Source organism: Cetorhinus maximus, chromosome 13 (assembly GCF_964194155.1).
Source record: "Cetorhinus maximus chromosome 13, sCetMax3.hap1.1, whole genome shotgun sequence".
Classification (NCBI taxonomy): Eukaryota; Metazoa; Chordata; class Chondrichthyes; order Lamniformes; family Cetorhinidae; genus Cetorhinus; species Cetorhinus maximus.
In genome coordinates this window covers 79,547,844-79,574,234 of record NC_135891.1, presented here as the reverse complement: position 1 = coordinate 79,574,234, position 26,391 = coordinate 79,547,844, and the positions used below count along the sequence as shown (strand labels likewise).

At 45.5% G+C, this 26,391-nt stretch overlaps 1 protein-coding gene across 1 annotated transcript in view; it reads left to right on the top strand.

The window, feature by feature from the left end:
• Positions 1-26,391, top strand: part of ankrd24 (ankyrin repeat domain 24) — a 102,003-nt gene that overhangs the window by 44,865 nt on the left and 30,747 nt on the right. Inside the window, exons 9-14 of the mRNA XM_078555637.1 lie at positions 203-234; positions 5,471-5,545; positions 7,227-7,310; positions 9,205-9,312; positions 22,533-22,580; positions 23,965-24,063. Of these exons, the coding sequence (XP_078411763.1) occupies positions 203-234; positions 5,471-5,545; positions 7,227-7,310; positions 9,205-9,312; positions 22,533-22,580; positions 23,965-24,063 (446 nt within the window). The remainder of the gene's footprint in view (positions 1-202; positions 235-5,470; positions 5,546-7,226; positions 7,311-9,204; positions 9,313-22,532; positions 22,581-23,964; positions 24,064-26,391) is intronic.

Here is a 26,391-nt window from a genome sequence, read left to right as displayed (position 1 = left end):
AGTGCTTCTGCGTGATACCAAGGCTGAGATCGGGTGCTCGCATGGTACCTAGGCATAACTGGTGCCCTTCCATCTGTGGCACTGGGCCCAGGAACACAGTACACTCTGCCACCATACTGCCCCTGACTGATTTTGATTGCTAGACACTGTAACATATTCTGTGTTTCATGAACCTTATTTATTTGTATCATTTATTCCTCAGCAGAGCCAGAATTAAGAAGGAGGCAACATCAGGTAAAGGAACCGGACTTCAGTTTGTCAGTCACCCAGAACCTGATCAGAACCACAATCTGATCAGACCCACATTGGATGTGCTCCCATTACATTATCCATCTTTGTCCAAAATTAAAACAAGGAGGTGCAACTTTATTTCAAAAATCCTACTGACAGAATATTTCACTCCCCTACTGTCCATATTAAAGTACAGATGATTGGATTAAACCGTGGGCTCACAACGGTCAATTGAAAATTTCAAAACTAAGGCTGACGGATTTTTGTTAGATTAAGGTATTAAGGGGCACAGAAACAAAGCAGCAAAATGGAGTAAGTTAAAGGTCAGCTATGATCTCATTGAATGGTGAAAGTCTCGAGGTGCTGAATGGCCTACTCCTGTTCCTGTGCTCCTTCCTCCCTATCATTTCTGCTCCTGCCCTGCCTGTAGCTACTCTTGCCAGGACATCTGCTGTCATGGTATGTCACGCTCGTCTGTCTTGCACCATCCTCGCACATCCACTGTAGCTCATCTGCAACTGTTCTGTGACGTCCATCATCCAACTATGCCTGGGTCGACCCCGCTTTCTGCTGCCCTCCACTTTGCCCTCTAGAAGAGATCTTTGTAGCTTTTCAGTTCTGACCAAACAGACAAAATACTGACATCTTTTCTGGATTTCACTTTTTAGAGCACTTTTTGCTCTTGCTATTTTAAGCGTCTCTTCATTTGTCTTATGGTCCTTATATGGAATTTTTATCATACCTCTTAGCATCCACATTTCAAAAGCCTCTGTTTTCTTCCACACATCTTTATTTATTGTCCAGGTTTCTGAGGCATTCAGGAAAGCGGATAGAATGTAGCATCTTATGAGTTTTTCCTAATTTCAAACTTCAGTTTTCTTGTTAACACATTCTTCATCTTCACAAAATTACTTCTGACATCTCTATCCTTATTCTGACATCTGCATCACATCTGCCATCTTCTGGTTATCACTTGTACTAAATGGGCAAAATTATCTACTTGTTCCAGTGTGACACCATCCATTTCAATCTTCACTCTAATTTCTTCTAATTTATTCCTTCTAACTACCATTGTTTTTGTCTTATTGATGCTCATATGCAATCCATGTTCTAAATATCTAGATTTTACTAGATCAATGACATATTGTAGGGCCTCTTCTGATTCCGCAAGTAGCCATACTGCAAGTTTCTGTTTTTGCCTCAATTTTTACCACTGGAAGTACCTCTGGCTCTCTGAATATTTGTTCTGTGTACAGACTGAATAATTTTGGTGACAGTACACAGCCTTGTCGTACTCCTCTCTTCACTTGAAATGTGCCTGATTGTCCATCTTTGAACCTGATGCTTGCTATTTGGTCCCAATATAAGTCCTGGATATATCTCACATCTTTACTGTCAATGTCACATTTCAGCAGTCCTATCATTAATGCGCACAATATGAGAACGTGTTTCTGAAGATTTCCTGGGATCGGAGTGCTGAGGATTTTCCTCACTTTAGTTCTGGGTCTGTTGTAAACTAAATGATAGAGGTTGATTGTTATCCCTGGAATCCCACCCTTTCCCTCATCTCCCTTTCCCTCCGGTTTTTCTCTCCCAATCCCCTTTCCTTGTTTTCTTCTGCCTTTTCTTTTCTTTCAGTTTTTCACAATCATATGCACACATTAAACACCATTACTCAGTGCTTCCCTTATAGAGATCAAAATAGAGAACCCTATGACATTGTTCCACATAGTAAACAATTTTTTGTGATGCAGTACGAGTATAGGACAAAAAAGACACCAAGATCCTTTTAAAAATGTATTCTTTCATGGGATGTGGGTGTCGCTGGCAAGGCCAGTATTTGTTGCCCATCCCTAATTGCCCTTGAACTGAGTGGCCTGCCACACCATTTCAAATGGTAGTTAAGAGTCAACCACATTGCTTTGGGTCTTGAGCCACATGTAGGCCAGACCAGGTAGGAACTGCAGATTTCGTTCCCTAAAGGATGTTGGTGAACTAGATGGATTTTTATGACAATTGGAAATAGCTTGGTGTTTTGGTCCTTATATGGAATTTTTAGCATACCTCTTAGCATTCACATTTCAAAAGCCTCTGTTTTCTTCCACACATCTTTATTTATTGTCCAGGTTTCTGAGGCATTCAGGAAAGTGGCTAGAATGTTACCACTACCAAGAATAACGTTTCAATTCTAGATTATTAATTGAATTTAAATCCCACTATCTGCCATGGTGGGATTTGTACCTTTGTCCCCAGAACATTAGCCTAGGTCTCTAAATTACTAGCCCAGTGACATTAGCACAACGCCACTGATTCCCCATCGAATTCTGCTCCTGCCATTCTGGTAGTCAGATGCTTAAACGCTAATAGAGTTGTTGCCCATTCTATCAATTCATCCACAACAGACCTAGAAATGATGTGAGGAGAACCCCCAGTGAACTACCAGAAGCCGGTATCAGGAGGTCCCAAGCATTTTTATGTTTGGGCCTCATACAGAATAACTGATGAATCTTGCACACTCCACTGTTGCCTGCCAACCATGAGAAAGCTGAAAACCATCAGTGCCCATGTTCCCATACCCAGCAAGGTTGGATTATGGAAGGCGATGGGTGATTGCAGAAGGTTCCATTCATAGAGCCAGTACCAGCCCACAGTATTTGTAGAAGGCAGGAGGAGTACTCCCCCTGACACTACCGAAATGCGCCAAATGAAATTTCTGAGCCTTTTCTGGGGTGGACCCCACTGCCTGATATTTATGGGAAAAGTGAGTGCATTGCACAGACTCCCAGTTGTAACCGGGATTTGAAAACATGGCCCAGCTACAACTAACATAGTTAGTTTGGATATTTGGGTAGCCTCCCACCAGCACAGGCAGACAGACTGTTGTTCTTCCATGGCCCTCCTTACGCATGTTTTTAGACATCAATGGGGCAGCTGAGGCCACATCCCCATCCACCCCTTTTCAACTGATGGCTGCCTGTTTTTCAGATGAGGAACTCTCTTTGTATGTGTCTCTCTATGGTTCCCTTTCCTTCCACCACTTCTGAATCTCACTCTTCTATTTTCCCCTTCTTTCCAGTTTCCACTGTCATCTTTCAGGGATTTTCTTTCTCTCTATCCCTCTTCTTTCCTGGTGGTCATCCGCTCTTTCTTTTATCCCAGTTGTCCTCTCTCTTACACACCCTAATCATCTCTCTGTCCCTCACTTATACAGATAGAGAAATAGGGACATCTATGACATAATTCCATGTAACATCAAGTAATCTTTGGGATGCAGTGCCATTGCTCCTAGGGTAGTACCTCCTACCTACTGCTAAGGGCAGGGCTTTCTGGCCCTGCCCATCGCTGGGGTCATCTGGTTTCGCCAAAAGGCAGTGGACTTTTGGCTTGGCCACCACATCCCCTGTGGCATGTGCCAAGCCTCACCTGTGGCGTGTGCCAAGCCACATCCCCCATGACATGTGCCAAGCCACATCCCCCATGACGTGCCAAGCCACATCCCCCGTGGTGTGTGCCAAACTACATCCCCTGCGGCGTGCCCTGCCAGGGCCGGGCCGGAAAATCCTGGCCTAAGGGCAGAATTTTGCCCTTGGTGTGTGGGATCGGCGGGGTCAGGCGGTTGGGAAGCTGACCACTGCCCGCGATCCACAGCGCACCACGATTTCACTCTGGCAGGCCAATTAAGGCCCGCCCAGCGTGGAACGCGAGCGGCAGCACTGAGCGCTGACTGTGCAGGCGGGGGGAAGGAGGGGAATCAGGCTTAGCTCAATTTTCACATGCACGCGGAAGAGCGCCGAATAATCTCCCTGAGACACGAAGCTGCCCCAGGGAGATGAATATATTAAAAAAATTAATAAACAACAGAAAAGATTAATGAAACATGTCCCCTCATGTAACTCTGTGTCACATGAGCAGGGATATGTTTTTAATTTAAAATTAAATTTCTTTTGCATTTGATTTTGGAATCCTTATCCCGCCCGTGGATGAGGTTTCCAAAAAATTGCAAAGGCCTCTTGGCACCTTCGTCTGCCTGTCAACCATTAGGTTGAACAGGCAGTGAAAAATTCAGCACCATTGTTAACTCAATGGCCTTAATAGGCATTTTAATTGTTGGCGGGCGCACTGCCGGTTCCGGTGTGCACCCGCCGACCAAACTATTGCGAGAGTGCACGTTGATGTTGGCACGCTTGGCCGAAGTCAGCGTGCTTTATTTCACTCTCGGGCATGTCGGGTGCGTGCCCACACGCTGAGTGAAAAATCCTGCTCTAAATGTTAGATGATGTATAATATAATAGGTAGATAGCTTAGCAGAACAGAAGACTTCAATATTAATATCATTGTGCCATGAGAATGTGTTTTGTGATAAAGGCTTAATGGTTTAAATTAGGTAAGTAGAATTCTGCAAGGGAATGCTAGGCATCAGGTTAATCCAATTTAAGAAGTAGCGAGTTTGTACAAAAATTATAGCTAATTTGAAGGCAGCAAATCTGGAATTCAGCTGTTAAAATGTGATGTTATAAAATTGAGATATTGCGTTACCATCTAGATAGCACCAAAGTTCCACTGAAAATAGAATGCATGTGGTGTGGCATTATCATGCATTAATGTAGCAGTACACGGCACAAAGATCACTTGACAATCATCACCGAACTGATAGGGTTAGAGCAAGTCATCTGACATTGTCCATTTAGGGTCCACATTCAATAATTCTGTGGTATCCTGCGCTGAGAACTCTTCTGCGTTGATTAATAGTGCACAGGCTCCAATGGATTTCTTACTGGTAAGTATATAAATGTATAATGTGTTTGTACTTTCTGTTGACATTAATAAGACCAACAAGTTGATTTATCTCTAGTGTTTGATTAATCCACCTGGCTGACCCACTAACAAGTTCCCACTGATTTTTCACTCTTTTAAAAAGTAATTACAGGCCTTATTGAACACACTTTTCATATTCTCTTCCTCTGCATTCCTGCAATCTTCTCCCCTCTCTCCATCCCTCCCTCGACGTATGGTAGTTCCCTCAGAATTTTCCTTCCCCCTTGCATCGGCAAAGACCCCTCTTATCCTTTAAATCTCTGCTATCTCCTGTCCTCCCTCAGAAAGCTCTCTGATGATCTGCGTGCCTCTGAGATCCCACCCTTTCAGTTTGTCTGCACCTAAACTCCTCCCTCTCACCCTCTGTTTGGATTCTTATTGCATTTGCTGACTTTTTTCATCAATTTATTCTCAAATTCTACAGGTTTTGGCAAAAGACAAAACTACAAGCCCCCGAAAGAGGCAAGCCCCCTTGCCACCCAGCACCCCTTCTATCCAGGTAATAGGAACTTACTCTAATTCAAATAGACAGTAAAAATCCAGCTGCAGCCAGTGTGATGTTTGAGGTACAAACACAGACACTGTTTTAGCCTCTTTTAGATTCACCAGTCCAAAGGCCAACCTTGCTGTCAATTGAAAAGGTCAAAGTTCGGTTCTAATTCTAAAATATGTTACCTGTTAATGTGTTTGAAAAGGTTCCCACACAGGAGGTTAGTAATTAAAATTAGAGTGCATGGGATTGGGGGAAATATACTAGTATAGATTGAGAATTGGTTATCAGACAGAAAGCAGAGAGTAGGAATAAACGGATCATTCTTAGGATGGCAGGCTGTTACTAGTCAGGTACCACAATGATCTGTGCTGGGGCCACAGCTGTTCACAATCTATATAAATGATTTGGATGTAGGGACCAATTGTCCTTCCAAATTTGTTGATGGCACCAAAGTGGGTCGGATCATAAATTATGAGGAGGATGCAAGGAGGCTCCAAGAGGGCTTGGACAGGCGAAGTGAGTGGGCTAGAACATGGCAGATGGAACATAATGTGATTAAGTGTGAAGTTATTCACTTTAGTAGAAAAAACAGAAAGGCAGAATATTTCTTAAATGGTGAGAGGTTGGGAAGTGCAAGTGTCCAAAGGGGCCTGGGTGTCCTTGTTCATGAGTCACTAAAAGCTAGCATACGGGTGCAGCAAGCAATTAGGAAGGCAAATGATATGTTGGCCTTCATGCAAGGGAATTTGGATACATGAGTAAAGATGTCTTGCTGCAGTTGTATAGAGCCTTGGTGAGGCCTCACCTGGCATATTGTGTACAGTTTAGGTCCCCATATCTAAGGAAGATACACTTGCCATAGAGGGAGTGCAATGGAGATTCACCAGATTAATCCCTGGGATGGCGGGATTGTCATACGAAGAGAGATTGGGGAAACTGGGTCTCTATTTCCTAGAGTTTTGAAGAATGAGGGGTGACCTCATTGAAACTTACAAGATTCTTACAGGGTGTGACAGGGTGGATGTAGATAAGATGAATGGTCGAGCTGGCTTGATGGGCTGAATGGTGTACACCAATTCCTATGTATGAGAAGAGGTTAAAATAATGGCATAGAGTTGCCCTGAGATTCCCCAAGTTGCATTATGTAATTTTGGGCCCAGGATGGATGGGAAATCCTGAGGAGACGGTGTGAATGGCCATGTTGTTTCTTCAGGAGGCATTCCGTCAATCACCAACTCATAGTCTAGAATTTCTGGGCAAATAGGTTTAAGAACTCTTAAGAATGAATCCAATGAAATTTTTGACCTCAAATATCAGCACATGCCTTAATGCCTCATTTGACAAATGATGGCCCTGTGCAAAAGTCAGCCATTCAGAATAGCAGGCCCTAGGCTCAATCATTACAAGGGAAAGCAGCCAGAAACCCCACTATTCAGTGACACCAGTTTTTGCTGAATTACCTGATCTTAGCAGTGGGTGAAATGTAATTTTGACTGACTTTAGGGGTGAAAAAATTAATCAGGCAAGGGTCCTTAGTGACACGTGCTGGAAGTGCGTTGAATGGGAGTGAGGGGTAGCGGGTTGGGGGTGGGGGAATAGGACGAAAGAAGGGAAAATAGTGATTTCTGTTTCACAGTTGTCATTGTGATAAAGCTGAAACATTTATTCTCTGTGCTGCTGGTTCCAGAGCCCTTCCCAATCCTGTGAGTTTCTCTCCACTGGTGAATCGACGAGTCCATCTTACTCTTCAACAGAAACACTCACACCAAAGGTGAGTTCATCCCATTCACTCACTCAGCTTTCAGAACATTTGGAATAATAAAGGCTACTTATCCAATCACATTGCTTCCATATTAGCCAATCAAACCCATTCCTTATTAGCCAATCACACCCAATACACATCAGCCAATCAAACCAGTTCCTCAATTGCCAGTCAAACTCATTTAACTGCCAATCAACACTATGCCATATTGAAATACATGGATGCCAAGTTGTTAGATGACAAATCCACCAACCAATTTCTGTCAGTGGTAGCTCTCTCTCCTCTGACACTGTAAGGTCAAGCCTGACTCCAAGGGTTAGCTATCTAATGTAGGCTGATGCTCAGTGTGGGACTGAGGGAGTGCTAGGTCTGGAGATGCTGTTGTTTAAGTGAGATGTTTAAGCCAGAATGGCTCTGGTACAATTCAAAGAAGGTAGGGGAGTTCTCCTGGCTAACATTTATCCTCAACAAATACCATCACATTCATAGTATCTGGTCAGTTCCCTCATTGTTGTTTGTGGGGCCTTTGCTGTGCACAACTTGACTATACTTCAAGAAGTACCTTGTTGGCGGTAAAGAGTTTTTGGACACCCAGCGGTCCTACTTAAAAGCAAATTCTAAATTTTTAAGGGACAATTATTCAAAAAGCTAAATCAAAAACAAAACAATTTAACATTTAAAGAAATAAAAGGGCAGAAAGAGAATGGAAAAGAGGGAATTTGGGAGGGCCAAAGTATAGACAACGGAGTGTTCACAAATTTAGGTATTTTAAAATCAGTTCTTTGTGTTCAATGCTGCTGTCTATTGATACATGTGTGTGTGCTCATCAAGTGAAGATAACATGAGACTTAGCAGTGATGCCTCACATGAAGGAATAGCCAATTGATACACAGGGCGGAATCTAGTTACAGCAGCAAGTATTCTGAGGGCGGGACTGGAAGTAATGGGCCTTCCTCTCGGAGGCGGGACAGCTGGCCACATGCAATCACATGGTGGCCAACCAATCAGCTATACACAATCGAGGGGCCCAGCCAATTGTGTGGTGGGTCAGGGCTGGAAACCGTCGACCTCATGGGATTGAAGTCCATTTTAAATGGCACGCAGACAGGCATCTACTCCTTGCAAGCCAGCAGCATCATTCTGCCTGCCTGAGAGGAGGATTTTGAACTGGAACTTCTGCCACCCCTGTGCACCAGCTGCACTTGGATCCCTGGAGCAGCTGCCACCCTCCCTCCCTCCTTCCCTCCCTCCCTCCCTCCCTCCTTCCCTCCCTTCCTCTAACACCCATGCCCCGACCTCACTGGATAGCTGCCACCCAAGCTCAATGTAACTGCTTAGCCTCCTCTACCCTGGTCCAACAAAGCTCCCCATACAAGAAAAGCATCTCCTTCTCACTCCGAGTCCACCATGAAGACTACCTTGCTTGCTGCGCATCACCTTTAACCAGTCCTGAATCTGAGAGCACATGTTTCTGGTTTGCTACCAGTTTAATTGCGAAGGCACAATTTAATCTGGCAACCATGTGTTTTATTGAATATGCATGACCTGCTAATACATTAACAATAGGTTCCTGCTGCTCGCTATCGAGAACCACCTTTAATCCTCTTCCAGTTTACTCCCCAGTGTTCATCCCACTGTTGGAAAGCTGACATTTCACCTCCTGCAGAATTAAGAGCCTTGCCTTGTTTCCCCCTTCACTAGATTCCACCCTTAGACTCACACTTGCAGGATTCCCATTGTGGCACCACCAGATGACCTCAGCAAACCTCTTCATAAGCTTGAGAGTAAGAGAGGCAATGAGAGGGTGAAGGTGGAGCTGGGGCGTGTCGGGGTGAAAGTAAAGTGAGCCCACTACATATTCACCTGTGCACATGTCCCTTAACCAGCTCTGTCTGTTTCACAGAATGATCAGAGGCTAAGTGAGGAGGTAGACCTGCTTCAACAGGAACGACAGCACCTGCTGCAGACAATTAGCAACCTGGAGCAGCTGGTGGACAAGTGCCAGCGGGAGGTAACGCTTTCCACCATCTTGTACCAAACATAAGGAAGACAAGCACCTGGTTTTGCCATTAATCCAGCTGCAGGCCTTGGGCCTACTGTGAAAAAGCTTTGCTTTCTATCAGAAAGCATTAGAAAGCCTCATTAAAAAAATTATGAATCACTTCAACCCTAGCGAGTTTCTTGTCCAGGTTTCATCATACTCCATGTTTACTATAGTTAATGATAATCTAAATAAAAGTCTTGGATCTGAAGCACAATTGGCCCCACCACCACTTACTACATATGCAAACCTCTGTGTCACACTAACAGCTGATTGGCTTTAATTTTATATTTATTGTACAAGACTAAACCACAACTGAATCAAATCAGGAACCTAATTAACCGTTGCTGTGGAAACGTGTGGCTGGGTTCGTAGGGCCCAATTTTAAATCTGTATAAGTGAATGGGCTTTAAGTGATTTAAAATCTTTCCCAGTGGGAGGCCATTTGGCCCATTGTGCCCATGTCAGATCCTTGAAAGAGCTATCCATTTAAACCCACTCCCCTACTCTTTACCCCAAAGCCCCGTAAATTTTCCTTTTCTAGTATTCATCCAGTTTGAGAATTACAACTGAATCTGCTTCCACCTCCCTTTCTGGTGGTACATTGTAGATCATAACATCATGTTATGTAAAAAATAAATTCTCATCTCTCCTTTGGTTCCTTTGTCAATTAACTTAAACCTGTGTCCCCTTACCAGTGGAAGCAGTTTCATCTTATCTGCTCTATCAAAATCATTCTTAATTTTGTACATCTCTATTAAATCTCCCCTGAACCTTCTGGAAACAATCCCAGTGTCTTGACTCTCTCCATATAATCAACCCCTCATCTCTGGTGCAAAATCTCCTCGAAGACCTCTCCAAGGCTTGACCTCCTTCCAGAACTGAACACAACACTCCAGCTGTGTCCTGTTTTATAAAGATTTTAGCATTACCTCCTTGACTTTCCATTCTAAATCTCTATTAATAGCGGCAGGAATCCCATCTGCTTTTTTAAACAGCCTGATCAATTTGTCCCACACTTTCAAACATTTGTGTATAACCTCTATGCCCCCTGCAAAGGTCTCTCTTTTCCTACAACCCTTTAAAATTGTATCAATCCAATCAAAGCCATGAAAGATTATTAATAGTAATAATAATAATAATAATAATAATAATAATGAAAACAGAAAATGCTAGAAAAACTCAGCAGGTCTGACAGCATCCGTGGAGAGAGAAACAGTTAATGTTTCGAGTCTGTGTGATTTCTTCAGAAAAATAATACGGACTCGAAACGTTAATTCTGTTTCTCTCTCCACAGATGCTGTCAGACCTGCTGAGTTGCTCTAGTATTTTCTGTTTTTATTTCAGGTTTCCAGGATCTGCAGTATTGTGCTTTTACCATGAAAGATTAAATCAGGTCAGTATTTCGGAACATTATAAACATTGGGTGGGATTTTTCATGAAATCGGCAAAGTCCTAAAGCAGATTGAGTCGCCGACGGCAATAATGGCTTTTTCACCCTCTCATGCCACTTTTTGAAGAAATTGGGGGGCACGGGTTCCATGTCGGATCGCTGATGGGGTGGCCTCTGATTCACCCACCCCACCGTCACCTCAGGCCTTTGGTAATCTGGGCACCATATTTAAAGGTTGCTCCTGCACAGAGCTAGCTCTCTCTAAGGGATCAAAAGTCAATGGAAAGTTATGGCTTCCAAAGTGCGGAAACATGCTGCCCCCAAATTTGGTGACACCTCTCTCAAGTGCCTACTGGATGCAGTAGAGGCTTGCCGCGAAGTCTGGGTGAAAAAACTCATCCAAGGTGACAAATCCAACATGGGAGGCGGTGGCAGCGGTGGTCAGCGCTAACACCCTACAAAAGAGGTCAGCCACCCCGCGCAGGAAGAGGATGAGTGATCTCCTCTGTTTCGCCAGGGTAAGTCACCCTGCTCATCACTCTCAAACCCATCACGCATCCACAGGGATCTCACTCACTGCCAGCTCAAGGAACATCATCCCTCACTGTCCCACACACACCATCATCTCCTCAGCAGATTATGTCCTCATCCTGTCTGTGGCATCAGTCACCACCCACACATGCCAGACATCATTCTCATCTGGCCTGGCAGGTGTCCTGCTTACACTCTCTCCATCTATCTTCATGCAGGACAAGTTGGTTCATAACAAAAGGAAGAGGTCCCAGACCAGAGGTGGAATGCCTCAACTGAAGGTCCAGACTGACTTTGAGAATAGAGCCATCTTCCTGGCCGGCGACGACGTGGACCATTCCTGTGCTGACGGCGAGGTCAGCTGTGCTCAACCAAGTGAGGATCCTGCACTGCAACATCCATCAGACAACCATATTGTGAGTGATGTCTCTTGTTCTGCATTCCCCTGCCATGCATCTTTCCTTTCTCTCGAAGGCACATCTGGGAAACATCCAAGGGCGTCTACAACCCAGGCCCTCGACTCAAGCCCCAAAGACACCTCGGAAGAGGAATCTGATGATGCCCTAATTAAAGACCCGTCACAGCATCACCCACACTCTCCACCAGCGCAGAGACACACAACTCAGTGGGACCTAGTTCTAGAGTAGCCTTCTAGAGTAGAGTCGCAATCTGGTGAGCACAGCGCACTGTCTGATACTCAGCAGGCAGTGGCAGGGACATCCCAGGGTGTTGGCATGCGGAGGACTGCGGGAGACCAGGAATCTCTGGAGTTTGAATCGTGAGACGAGCCTCTGGACTCGCTTCTACCTCAGTTGCTGGAGCTGTAAAGACAAGCTCGGGAATATGGGGAAGGGATGGCTGCTGCACTCCTCGTGATTGCAAGGCACGATGGAGGAATCCGTTCACCTTCAGGCAAGGTGATAACGCTGGCATGCCAACGCACCGAGGTCAACACTGGTAGGGAGTGGGCACTGCGGAAACCTTGGTCCAGGATATTGGACCTGCACTGCTGTGGGAGTTGCACTCCATCACTGAGGCACTTGCTGGTATCCATCAATGTCAACGTGAGAGGGGTGCAGGGCGTCTCGAGCTCACTCCAGCTGCCCTTTCCTCTCAATGAGTCAGCCAGGGCCCCTCAGGCACCCATAGGGAGGAGGATCAGCAGGTGCACACCCCGGGGACATCCACCCAGGTGACTCCAGGAGTGTCCAGCCCATCTGACTCCCCTCTTCCTGTGACCCCAGCAGCTCCAGATCCACAAGCCAAGGAGGGTGGCACTATTAGACAGCAGGACCCTGAAAGCAGGCTGATGCCCTTCAGGTCTCTGCTCTCCAGAGGATGCATATCAAGGTCATCACAGACAGGGTGTAGCAGTCAGCAGGCTGCCTCCACCTCCGCTGTGGATGTTGGGGGAGCACCAAGATTTAGCGGCAGGGTTAGGAAAGTCAAAAAGATCTAGTTGCACAACGTGGGCACAGGTGTTAATCACTTGTATATAATGTTCACCAATGTATATACACTCATAATCATGTCTCCGTGTTTATGGCTCTTTGTTTTGATGAGGTGTGTTTGTGTCATTCAGAAGTGAAACCTTGGTCCCTGCACAAAATGAGGTCATGAGCCACAGTCCAGGGCCTCTCCTCTGTGCAGTATGTAGTCTTCTGACCACAGTCATTGTCCCGTCTCAGTCACAGCCCACCTCAGTGATGCCTGCTCCTTGATGGTGATTGTGTTTACTGCAAGTATATTGTGCCCTAGCCTTGTTGGGTCATGTGATGTTATGTGTGCTCTGGGCATCTTTGAGGTGGGGATGCCCCCACTTCTCGTCTGCATTCTGGACAGATGAAGGTGTAATGCTGAAGGGGACAGGTGATTTAGCAAGCAAAAGGATCAAGTATTTTTGAAGTCCATGTTCCCGCTGTGTTCCATCAATGTCTGCATGAGATGAGAGCCAGACGGGTGCCAGATGCTCCCAGTTGCTATCTTCTGGTCTCAGGAGAGTCCTCACTGCATTTCGTCATCCACCTTGTGGAATCTTGTGGCTGTTAGGGCTTCACAGGCACACCTGCCTTGTCTGGCCAGCGCAATGGACTCATCGCCTGAATCCTGGACCTCATTGCCCTCCTCCCCTTCCACTTCCTCCTCATTGGAGGAGATGTGCAGATCCTTCATCTCCTCATCATCCAGGACATCCCCCCTTTGCGTTGCCAGGTTGTGCAGTGTGCAACAAGCCAAGATGATATGCGACACCCACTGGGGGGTGTACTGCAGTACTGCACCAGGTCTGTCGAGGCACCAGAACCTCATTTTCAGGATCCCAATGGTTTGCTGCACCAAAGTCCGCGTTGCGGCATCATTATACCGTCGCTCTGCTGCAGTCTGAGGCCGCCTCACGGGCGTCACCAGCCACGTCCTCTACGGGTAGTCCTTGCCCCTGAGAAGCCAACCCTGCAGCCTCTCTGGACCCTGGAAGATGTCAGGGATCTGAGACCTGCTGAGGGTATATGAGTCCTGGACGCTGTCTGGTTATTATGCGTGGAACTGCATGATCCGTTTGTTATGGTTGCAGACCAGCTGGACATTGGGTGAGTGGTTCACATACTGGACGGCTTGTTGCCATGGAGATCTTAGAGCCATGTGAGTGCAGCCGATGGCCCCCTGCACCTGTGGGAAACCACAAATCTCAGCGAACCCCAGCCTCTTGCTTCCTGGCTTGCCTGACCTCGATCAAAATTGATAAAGTTGTGTGCCTTGGCGAAGATGGCGTCTGTGACCTCCTGGACACATTTGTGCATGGAGGTTTGAAAGATCCCGCACAGGTCACCAGTGGAGTCTTGGAAGGAGCCACTGCCATAGAAATTGAGTGAGGCAGTCACTTTGAATGCCACTGGCAGTGGATGCCCTCACAGCCCCCGAAGCACCAAATCCTGTAGAAAGTAGCAGATTTTATAACCAGTTCCCTTGACATGTGCAGTCTTTGGCGACATTTGATCTCGCTCATCTGCAGGTAGGACAAGCGCTGTCCATATACCCTGGGTCTAGCGAGGCACCTACGAAGGACGGCTCTTTGTGGATCTTCCTCCATGTGTGGAGGAGACCCTGCTGTCCCTTGATCTTGATGGTTTTTTCCCCTCCCTTTGATGAGCCAGGCACCTCTGTCACATTTGTCTCCTTCTTCTCTCCTGCCTATAAGCCATGAGGCAGACTGCGAGATCACCAGGCTCCATGTTCCTGCAGTAGCGAAGAGAGAGAAGCGAAGGTCAGCATACATCTCCTAAGGACATCTCTTGGTTAAGTCTCAAAGCCCCTTCATGGATGCCGGAGAGTCCTGGCCGCCACTTTGGATGGCCAGCGCTTAGTTGCTTGATGCCTGACCAAAACCCCACCCACCTCTGCCCCACACCATATGACCGAGTGGCGACAGCTTCAGCCACTGAACTGATTCCTGTGCTCTCAGCTCTGGCACAGGTATTATCCTAACCTGCACTCCAAGGCTGCATGGTTAGCTTGGGCCATGAGGGTGACTGCTGAAAGCCTGAATAACTACAAAGCAAGGATTCTGAGCACCTCCCCCTGTGACTGTTACATGCCCGCATCTCGCAAGGTGATCGTCTAACTTGCCCAGTCACTCAATTGTTCTGCAGCCGCATAAAACTCAGATTATTTTGCAGTCTGTGCCTGAGGGGTTAAAGGATCAGGAGCAAAAGATAAGGCTGAAGCATTTGCTACAATCTTCAGTCAGAAATGCCTCCTCCAGAGGTCCCCAGCATCACAGATGCCAGTCTTCAGCCAATTCGATTCACTCCACATGGTATTAAGAAACGGCTGAAGACATTGGATACTACAAAGGCTATGGGCCCTGACAATATTCCGGCAACAGTACTGAAGACTTGTGCTCCAGAACTTGCCGCGCCCCTAGCCAAGCTGTTCCAGTACAGCTACAACCCTGGCATCTACCGGACTGTTGTAGAGTGGCCGAGTCGCCTATTTGTAATAGAGTTGACCTGCAGATGACGTTCTAAATGGAAGCATTAGGGGAAGAATTTTCCCGTTGGCGAGCAGGGGAGGGGCCTGCTCACGACGCGTAAAATGACACGCGGTGACATCGGGCAGGCGTCCTGAAGTCACTGCGCATCATTTAGATTGTCAGTTCGGTAAGCAGGCAGCCGGTGCAGCTGGTCACCCGCCGAACTGTCAAAGGCCCTATTAAGGTTATTAGCAAAGTAATTAAAGCTGCTAGGAATGCTGCCCGTCCAACTTTAAGGTTGGCGGGCAGGCGAAGAGCCCAGGTGGCCTTCGCATTTTTCATGAAACATCATTCACATGAGGGGGCACGTCCGTAAAATTTTTTTTTAACCTTTATTACATTTTTCAAAACTTAAATTAATCTCCCTGAGGCACCTCTGTGCCTCGGGGAGATTCCTGCGCTCTTTTGTGCACATGCGCGAAAGAGCGCAGGCCCCGACTCAGGGAATTCCCCCCCCGCCCACACAGGGAGCACTCAGCGCTTCCGGGTGCGCGTCACGCTGGATGGGCCTTAATTGGCCCGCCCACGTAAAATGGCAGCGCACCCCCAATCGGTGGTGCCGATTGGGTTCGCACTTGCTCCCGCTCAGCCCTGCAAAACCCCCACGATGGGGGGAAAATTCAGCCCTAGGTTTATTTACAATACAGCCAGCAGCAACTACACGTGTGCTTTCAACTCCATCTCTATCTTTACACTGACTGAGGAGGTAGCCCGTGCTGTTAACACATTGGTTTACACAGATCATGTGAACTTACATCACAGGACTATTCTTAAAAGTACAGTCCAATGTTTAACAAAACCATAATTACCACATTCCTCCCCCTTTAACTTTGCTGTGCATGCTGTATTAACAAGTATATTCATCTCATGACATTATAATATTTACACAGGTCATGAAATTTACAAGTTCAGTCTTTCAGGTGGTTTCCTGATTTGTGTGGAATGTCGCAGCTCCGCGGTTTCAGATTCTTTTTCAGGAACCACATACTCTGGAACTGCACAAACATCAGGTACCTCGGTGGGTACTTGCAGTTCGGTGTCTTCCACTCTGATAGAGACATCAAACATGTCAGTCCTTGGGTGCAATGGAGCTGCCACTGGCAACTTTTGCAGCTGCTGACATTGCACACAGTGCTTTACCACATTTTCAATATCACCATCCATCTCTGGCCACTATAGGTAGCTGCGCGCTATGGTCTTCATTTGGGAGACCCCTGGATGGCCACTGTGTAGTTCGACTAAAAGTGGCTCCCTTACCTATCGAGGAAGTGTTACCTGCGCATCCCACAATAGAGCACCATCTTTACTGCTCATCTCGTGTCTTCAGTTGAAGAACGGTTTCATTTCATTGGAGACTGGCTCCTGGGACCAACCATGTAACACTTGGTCTCACACTCAAGATAGGACTGGGTCCCGACTCGTCCAGTCTCGAATCTGTCTGGCTCATACTGGTGAGGAATCTAAAAAATTTAACAGTGAAACGAGTTCCTGTGGAACTGGGACGTGTTCATCATTTTCTTGTGAGGGCAGGCGACTCAGGGCATCGCTATTTGCCATGTGAATGCCAGGCCTATGTACAAAGGTGTATTCATGAGCTGCCAAAATTAGGGCCCATTGTTGTATTCTTGCTGAGGCTATGGGAAGTATAGCCTTCTCCTTGCTAAACAGTTTTTGTGGTCTGATACAATAGTGAAATGCACGTATTGGTGAATTTTTTTTACAACAAAAATGATCAACAGACCTTTTTCAATCTGAGAATATTCTTTTTCAGCTGTGGTAAGTGTTCTGGACACATAGACTATTGGCCGCACTGTGCCGTTGTCCATTCTATGAGATAGTACCTCTCTCACTCCATAGGGAGACGCATCACATGTTAGCACCAAGTCTTTTGTCTGGTCATAATGCACTAAGAGATTGGATGAGTGTAACAGCTGTTTCACTTTCATGGAAGCTTCTTTTTGGGGTGCCTCCCAAGACCAACATTGGTTCTTTCTTAGCAGTGAATGTAGAGGGGCCAGAACTGCAGATAAATTAGGTAAAAACCACCCATAATAATTTATCATTCCTGAAAATGATTTAAGTTCAGAGGCTTTCTGGGGTGCAGGTGCCTCTCTTATTGCTTTAACCTTTTCTCCAACTGGGTGTAACCCCTGAGAGTCTACCCAGTGGCCCAAATAGGTTACTCCTTTTGCTTGAAAAGTGCATTTTTCCTTTTTCAGTCGTAAAAAGTGTTTTAGGACTTCCTCTAGGTTAGGCCAAATGTTCCTTTTCAGTGAATCCGGTTATCAGCACATTGTCTAAGTAGACTGCAACCTGGGGTAGTCCCTGCAGTGAGCTTTCCATTGTTCTCTGAAAGATGGCACAGGCTGAGGAAACACCGAAAGGCAAACGTGTATATTGGTACAACCCTTAGTGGGTATCAATTGTGATGAATTCCCAGGAGGTGTCAAACAACTCGAATTGTTTATATGGGTGGCTCATGTCAAGCTTTGTATATGTTGTCCCTCCTGCTAGCTTGCCATATAGGTCTTCGATTTTTGGAATAGCGTACCTGTCCAGTTCGGCTGCTCTGTTGACTGTTAGTTTATAGTTCCCACAAATTTGGATGCTTTGGTTTGGTTTAAGGACATGGACTATGGGTGCTGCCCATTCTGAGAACTGAACGCTTTTATGACACCCAACCTCTCTAGCTGGTTCAGCTCAGCATCAACCTTCTTTCTCAGGGTGCATGGCACTGGTCTTGCTTTCATGAAGTGAGCATGTCCACCATTATTTAAATATCTGAAAGTGAGTTCTCCAATTACAGTAGTGGAAGCTCTGATGTCTATTCCATTTTTTACTGGTTTACCATTCACTTGTACTGTGAAATACAAATATTGGCCCTGTCTTCCCAACTTTCATGTTAAACAATGATTGGATGTCAGAATTCATTGTTTCAGGCTCTTCTACACTGGAGATATCATTGGGCTTTTTCTGTTGTTTGCAAACCTGTTTAAATCTCTCTTTGCACTGTCTCATTATATGTCCACTTCTGTGACAAAAGTAACATTCTATTTATCAAACTGCCAATCGCTAAAAGACTGATTGTTTCCACATCTATTGAAGTTGTTCTTCGATTTAGCTGCTAAATTATTTATTCTTATTTTTCGGTAAGCAGGGGCTGTTTCTTGCTTCGCAGCAGAGTTTTGCTTTTTTGTGGCACTTTTGGCTGACTGATCCCACTAAATTTGGAGGACGGCGCCATTTTGCGCCCCTTGTATTGCTTGTGAGTCTGTTACAGTGCTTTCCAAGGCCATCCCTGTTTCTAATGCCTTCTTAAAATCCAGATTCACTTCAGCCAGCAATCTTCTCTGAATCATGTCTTCTTTCACACCACACACTAAACGATCTCTGAGCATGTCGTTCAGAGTCCCAACAAAATTGCAATGTTCCGATAGTTGCTTCAAATTCACCACATAGCTAGCAATTGTCTCACCCAGGGCTCTATTTCACAAATTAAATTGAAACCTCTGCATCATGACTGAAGGCTTGGATTGAAACTGTCCCTTCAGGAGGTCCACCAATTCTCCAAAATTCTTTGAATCTGGGGCACTGGGTGCTGGCAAGCTTCAAATCAAACTGTAGGTTTTGCTCCCACAAGTACTCAAGAGGATCACTCGCCTCTTCTCTTCCCCTGTGATTTTGTTCGCTTGAAATAAGAACGCCAGGCGTTCTATATACTGAGAACAATTGCCTGCGGCTGGCTCAAAGGGATCGATTCTACCAAATTGTGGCATTTTGGGTGAGTATGTCTTCTGTTATTGTAAACGAGTGTTGATACTTACAATTGCTGGGCGAGGTACAGTACCAATTCAGATTTATCTTGATTTACCCTGACTTATCCTCATCGTCAGTTTGTTGTAGAGTGATCAAGTTGCCTATTTGCAAAAGAGTAGATCTGCAGACAACTTTCTAAATGGAAACATTAGGATTATTTACAATATAGCCAGCAGAAACTACATGTGTGTATTCATCTCCATCTCTATGTCTGCACTGACTGTGGAGGTAGCCTGTGCTGCGGACACCTTGGTTTACACAGATCATATGACCTTACATCACAGGACTATTCTTAAAGATACAGTCTAACATATGACAAAGCCATAATTACTACATCGAATACGTGGAAAATTGCCCAGGAATGTCCAGAACACAAAAAGCAGGACAAATCCAACCTGGCCAATTACCACCCCATCAGTCTACTCTCCATCATCAGTAAAGTTATGGATGGGGTTATCAACAATGCTATCAAGCGGCACTTGCTTAGCAATAACCTGTTCACTGATGCCCTAGTTTGGGTTCCGCCAGGGCGACTCAGCTCCTGACCTCATTACAGTCTTGGTTCAAACATAGACAAAAGAGCTGAACTCCTGAGGTGAAGTGGGAGTGACTGCCCTTGACATCAAGGCAGTATTTGACAGAGTGTGGCATCAAGGAGCCCTAGCAAAACTGGAGTCAATGGGAATCAGGGGAAAACTCTCCACTGGTTGGAGTCATACATAGCACAAAGGAAGATGGTTGTGATTGTTAGGGGTCAATCATCTCAGCTCCAGGACATCACTGCAAGAATTCCTCACGGTAGTGTCCTAGGCCCAACCATCTTCAGTTGCTTCATCAATGACCTTCCTTCCATCAGAAGAAGGGATGTTCCCTGATGATTGCACAATATTCAGCACCATTCATGACTCCTTAGATTTTGAAGCAGTCCATCTCCAAATGCAGCAAGACCTGGCCAATATCCAGGCTTGGGCTGACAAGTAGCAAGTAACACTTCTGCCACACAAGTGTCAGGCAATGACCATATCCAACAAGAGAGAATCAAACCATCTTCAGCTGACATTCAATGGCATTACCATCACTGAATCCCCCACTATTAACATCCTGGGGGTTACCATTGACCAGAAACTGAACTGGACTAGCCAAATAAATATTGTGGCGACAAGAGCAGGTCAGAGGCTAGGAATCCTGCAACGAGCAATTCACCTGTTGACTCCCCAAAGCCTGTCCACCATCTAAGGCACAAGTCAAGAGTGTGATGGAATACTCCTCACTTGCCAGGATGAGTGCAGCTCCCACAACGCTCACGAAGCTTGACACTATCCAGGACAAAGCAGCCCGCTTGATTGGCACCACATCCACAAACATTTACTCCCTCCACCACCAATGCACAGTAGCAGCAGTATGTACCATCTACAAGATGCACTGCAGGAATTCACCAAGGGTCCTTCCAAACCCACAACCACTACCACCTAGAAGGACAAGGGCAGCAGATAGATGGGAACACCATCACCTGGAAGTTCCCCTCCATGCCACTCACCATCCTGACTTGGAAATATATTGCCATTCCTTCGCTGTTGCTGGGTCAAAATCCTGGAACTCCCTCCCTAACAGCACTGTGGGTGTACCGACACCACATGGTCTACAGCGGTTCAAGAAGGCAGCTCACCACCGCCTTCTCGAGCAATTAGGGATGGGCAATAAATGCTGGCCTAGCCACTGAAGCCCACATCCCCTGAATGAATTTAAAAAAAGCAAAAGTGGCACTATCAGGAATTTGTGTTGCTTGAGTGGACATAATAGTTTTAGAAGCCAACCTCCAAGCATTTCAATGGAACTGATGCTGAATTGTCTCATCTGCGGAAGAATGTTCAACCTTGAAATGCTTTTCCAAGTGCCTCGCCAATTTCTCACCACCATAGCCCCCTGCCCGCCCCAACCCCCAGCATGTGCTTGTGCATATTCTTTAGTCTGTGCCGCCTTGCCCCCCAACCCTGGCCCACCCCTCCCCCCACTTGAGCCCTTGCGCTGGCACCGCACTGAAAACCAGCTGGGAAGAAGCTGATTTAGAGACTTGCCTATGGACACCCCACTCCTCAAATATGTGGCGCCGCTTCCTTGAATCCCTATGGGGAACCCTCGCGAGCTCTGCGCCAAGTTGTGTGCACTCACTTCTGAGTTCCCCTCAAAGTCCAGGTCACCAGGCGCACGCCTTTCAAAGGCAGTTTTAAATCACGCCGTTCTGAAGTTGGATTTAAATTTGACTTGGCGGGATGATTCTGGTTTGTGGCCACAATAATGAGATGCAAATTTATGAAAATTAAGTTTCCTGACATTTGTCGGTGGGAAATGCAGCCTGCCATTGATTGGGGCGGGGGGTGGGTGGGACAATTGTGTCCTGGATTTAAGTCACTGGAAAATGAGACTAGAGCCATCTCGCGAGATTTTCCAATCACGCCACCGAACACGCCCGCCATTACCGGGCGCGGAAAATCCCGGCCATTGTGAAGGATTTCTTACTTGCAAATGGGAATTATTAACAAAATAGAAAACAGCAGCCCTGTACAGAAACAAAATACTGCAGATGCTGGAAATCTGAAATAGAAAATGCTGGAAATCCTCAGCAGTTCAGGCACCATTACTGGAGAGAGAAAAACAGCTTTAACATTTCAGATCAATGGCTTTTCATCAGGGGACAGTTTAAAAATAAGGGCTCTCCCATTTAAGACGGAGATGAGAAGAATTTTATTTCTCTCAGAGGGTGGTGAATCTTTGGAATTCTCTTCCCCAGAGAGCGGTGGAGGCAGGGTCAATGAATATTTTTAAAGCAGAGGTAGATAGATACTTGGCTAACAAGGGAGCCCAAGGTTTTTGGGGATAGGCGGAATTTGGAGTTGAGGCCAAAATCAGATCAGCCATGATCTTATTGAATGGTGAAGCAGGGTCGAGGGCCCAAAAGGCCTACTCCTGCTCCTAATTCATATGTTCATAACTCTTTATATGTGCCCAAACTACCATTCCATACCAATCCAGAACAGGTAACCTCTCTTCAGATTTGATATCTCCCAACACAGATCCTGCAGATATTAATCTCAGTCATCCACTTAACTTTGTCATTAGTCCTCACTTAAACTGTCATTGTATGGAGCTCATGTTTAAATGGAGGTAGGATTTTTTTCCCTTTGCATTGCTACAAGTCAATCTAGTTTGATTTGTGAATGTCTAACTGCATTTATTTTTGAGCTAGCATTTCCTGTACCTGTACATGTTAACTCTTAATCAGTTTATTATTCAGTAGTACTGGGTTCAGGGATTGGTAGACCGTGCTTTTAATTAACGGCATAACTGGTTTTACGCTTTGGCTGTGGTATGTGTGTGAGAAGGGAAAAACACAATAAAACCATTGGAATTCCTTTTTGATTGCAGAAAGTGCTGATTGCAAAAGATTGTGGAATCCAGAAACTGGAAAATCAGGTATTTCCATTTTAAAAATAATTTCTCTCAGCCAAACTGTTTCACCATTCTTTCATAGCTGGAGTGTATGAGAGTTTGGATAATATTAGTTGCTATAGTCCACTGATTTTAATTGGAAGTATTAGTTAAAGTTCAAGATAATTCAAATTTAGTTGCACTAAGAAAGCTGTTTTATTCCAATTGCCGAATGCAAAATTAACAGGAATACAGGGATTACTTCTGAATATCAACAGGGATCTGGACACACATTTTCAGATTATTAGCAATCCGCATTTAATTTGCAAAATAGTGCTTTCCATTCAGATTATATTGGCACACTGGCAGGACCCCAAAATCAAAATATTTACACAATTCTACAACACATTAATCAAGGTGACCTCATTCAAACATACAATACTCCTACAGGGCTCGATAGAGTAGATGCAGGAAGGATGTTTCCCCTGGCTGGGGGAGAGGGCTGGGGGGGTGGGGGAGAGTGGCGCAGGGCCGGGGGGATGTTCAGAACCAGGGGCCATGGTCTCAGAATAAGAGGCAGACCATTTAGGACAGAGATAAGGAGGAATTTCTTCACTCAGAAGGTGGTGAATCTTTGGAGTTCTTTGCCCCAGAGGCTGTGGGTGCTCAGTCATTGAGTATGTTCAAGGCTGAGGTCGATAGATTTCTACATATTAAAAACATCGAGGGATATGGGGATAGTGCAGGGAAATGATGTTGAAGTAGAAGATCAGCCATGATCTCTTTGAATGGTGGAGCAAACTCGAAGGGCCTTAAGGCCAACTCCTGCTCCTGTTTCTCATATTCTTATGTCCTCAATCAATGATCAAAGCACCTGTGAAAGTCTTGGGCTCACCTGTGAGACTATTAGTGTCTCCAGCAAGGCTGTGATCCTTCACGAATTTATCTACAGACTTCGCTGATGCGTAGCATTATGTGAGAGAAAATTCCACAGTAGTTACATCTGACGCTGTTCATTCAGGACATTGTATAGATTTCATTCACAGAAGGAATGACTTATTTTCCACCCCTGACACTGGCGGGCATCGTCGCGGGTGGGACAGGAACATTTGGAGAGCCGTTGACTTTTAACAGCGCTCCAAGTTTTCCAGTCCTGCCCACGACAATGCCCGCTGGTGTCAGGGCCGGAAAAGCCCACCCTTGGTTTATTAACATCAGAAGACTACACTGTTATGGCAGGAGATTGTCAGAATCAATGAAAATTCATGGATATTATAAGTGGGTGATGTCATTTCTGTTAGACAAAACAATATGAGGATTGATTTTCCCTCGGTGATGGCCTTCGATTACTGAAGAGGAAAATCTACATAACCTTTTCAAAGTTAAGCACAATCTAAACCTTTATTAATAAGTTTGGTAATGTTCACAGATACAGGAGCTCACGGACAAACTAACTGAGAAAGAGAAAGAACATCAAGATGTTATCAAGCAGGTTGAAACCCTACAGGGCAGACTGTCTTTGCATGAGGTAAATGATCTATTTAAATAGATACCATGGATTAACAAGGATACCTTTCTTTAATTCACTCTCGGGATGCGGTTTCACTGGCAAGGGCAACATTATCTGCTCATCCAGACTTGCCCTGGGAGCTGGGTACAACTGAATGTCATGCTAGGCTACTTCAGAATCAATCACATTGGGAGAGGACTGAAGTCACATATAGGCAGATTGGATAGGGGCTGCAGGTTTCCCTTCCTGAAGTAATAATGTTCATGGCCATCTCCTGCCATGTAGCTTTGGCCACTTGTGGCCACCTGGCAATCCGCTGAAATGAAAGAGGACCTGCCTCCCCTGGGCACCCACTCCAGGTAAACCTCCACTGCCCTGCCTGAAAATGAGGCACCCTGTTGTTCATGTGACTCCTGGAAATTGCTGCATTTTCCCTTTGAACTTGGAAATGGTCATGACATTGAGGACTGCAGCAGGAAATCCTGCCGAGCACCCAGTTAGAGGTGAACCCACCCTTTGCCAATGAGGCTTAACCCAGGAAAAGCACACTAACATTTGGACACAAGCTATACATGTCACCCGACTTGGGCCAGAGCCTTGGGCATCATTGTCATTGACAACTACTCCCGGATCAGGTGTGAAACAGTTAGACAGAAACTCATGTAGCTTCCACCAAAGCTGCAAAATCTGCTCTAATCCAATCCCGAACCCCTAACTTCCATCCACCCTTACTGCATCAGTGAAACATCTTCATATCCTGTGGTCTCTGAGCAACTTTGTCAATTTATGCCTGGTTGGTACAGGTACTGAGTTGTGGCCGGTTCTATGCTGAGGACCTGTCCCTACCTAGAGCTTAATTGAAACTGGCCCAAACCCATTTGCTAACCATCACAGCAAGCAGAGAAAGAGGAGGCTTTGATCTGATCAGCTTGACTGGATACAAAATTTAGTGCTACAAGCAAGAATAGAGAACACATTCTTAGCTCTCTTTCAAGTTATACAATCTCCCAACATGGACATATATCGGCATCCCTCCATCATCGCTGAGTCAAAATCCTTCCTATCTAACATCACAGGAGCAGAACTTCCACTTATGGACTGCAATGGTTTAAGAAGATGTTTCAGCACCATCATGTGAAAAGCAACGAGGTATTGCTAGTGATGTCCACATCTCAAGAGTGAATTAATAAAAACTAACCTCTTACTGCACTTGAAACACTGCAAGATAAAACACTTTTACATCACTCCTGGTTTCCCCGCTTTCTCAAACAAGGCCCCACAAAATTAACCTTGGCCACGGCAGGCTCGTTTAACTAACAGAGTACTCGAAAAGATGGTTTCAAAATCAAAACTGGGATTCTCAGGCTTTTCAGTTTATTTTCCTATTTTAATGTCATAATTTATAATTAAATGTAAAAAAAACCGAGGCCAATAACCTAGAGGGCATGAATTCAAACCTTTTAAAACTTGGGCATAGGAAGCTGGCACCGGTAAAGATCCCCGTGAAAAGCTGTTAAAATGCCATGAAATCCCAACCGATTCATTAATGTTTCCAAGGAAGGACATTACTGCCCCCACCCAGCCTGCCCTATATGTGTCTCCAGCCCTACACCACTAGCTGCCCTTTGAATTGGCCTAGTTACAGCATTGCAGAGGTTGAAGAAGATGACCCACCACTGCCTGCCCAGTTAGTCCACCTTCCCTGCTCTTTCTCCGTAACCATGCAAAGATATTACACAGTATTGACAGGATCTCACAAGGCAATTGACATTACATGGATTACTTTTGAAGTGTACATCATGTAGATATAATAGTCCAGGAGGAACACTGTGAGATATTGGATGGGATAGTCATAAAGAGAGAGGAAGTACTCGAAGAGTTGAAATCCTTGAAAGTTGATAAGTTGCCAGGGCCACATGGATTGTTTCTGAGGCTATTGAAGGAAGTCAGGAAGGAGACAGCAGATGTTCTGAGGATGATTTTCCAATCTTCACTAGATACAGGGGAGGTACCGGAGCACTGGAGAAATGCAAATGTAGTTCCATTGTTTAAAAAGGGATCAAAGGAAATGCCAAACAATTATAAGCCAGTTAGTCTTACATCGGTGGTGAGCAAATTAATAGAATCAATCCTGAGAGATAGGATTAACTGTCATGTGGAAAGGCATGGACTAGTCAGGGATGGTCAGCATGGATTTGTTAAAGGAAGGTCTTGCCCCACAAATTTGATTGAATTCTTTGAGGAAGTGACAAGAAGGGTTGATGAAGGTAGTGCAGTAGATGTTGTGTACATGGATTTTAGCAAGGCGTTTGACAAGGTCCCACATGGCAGATTGGTCAGGAAAAT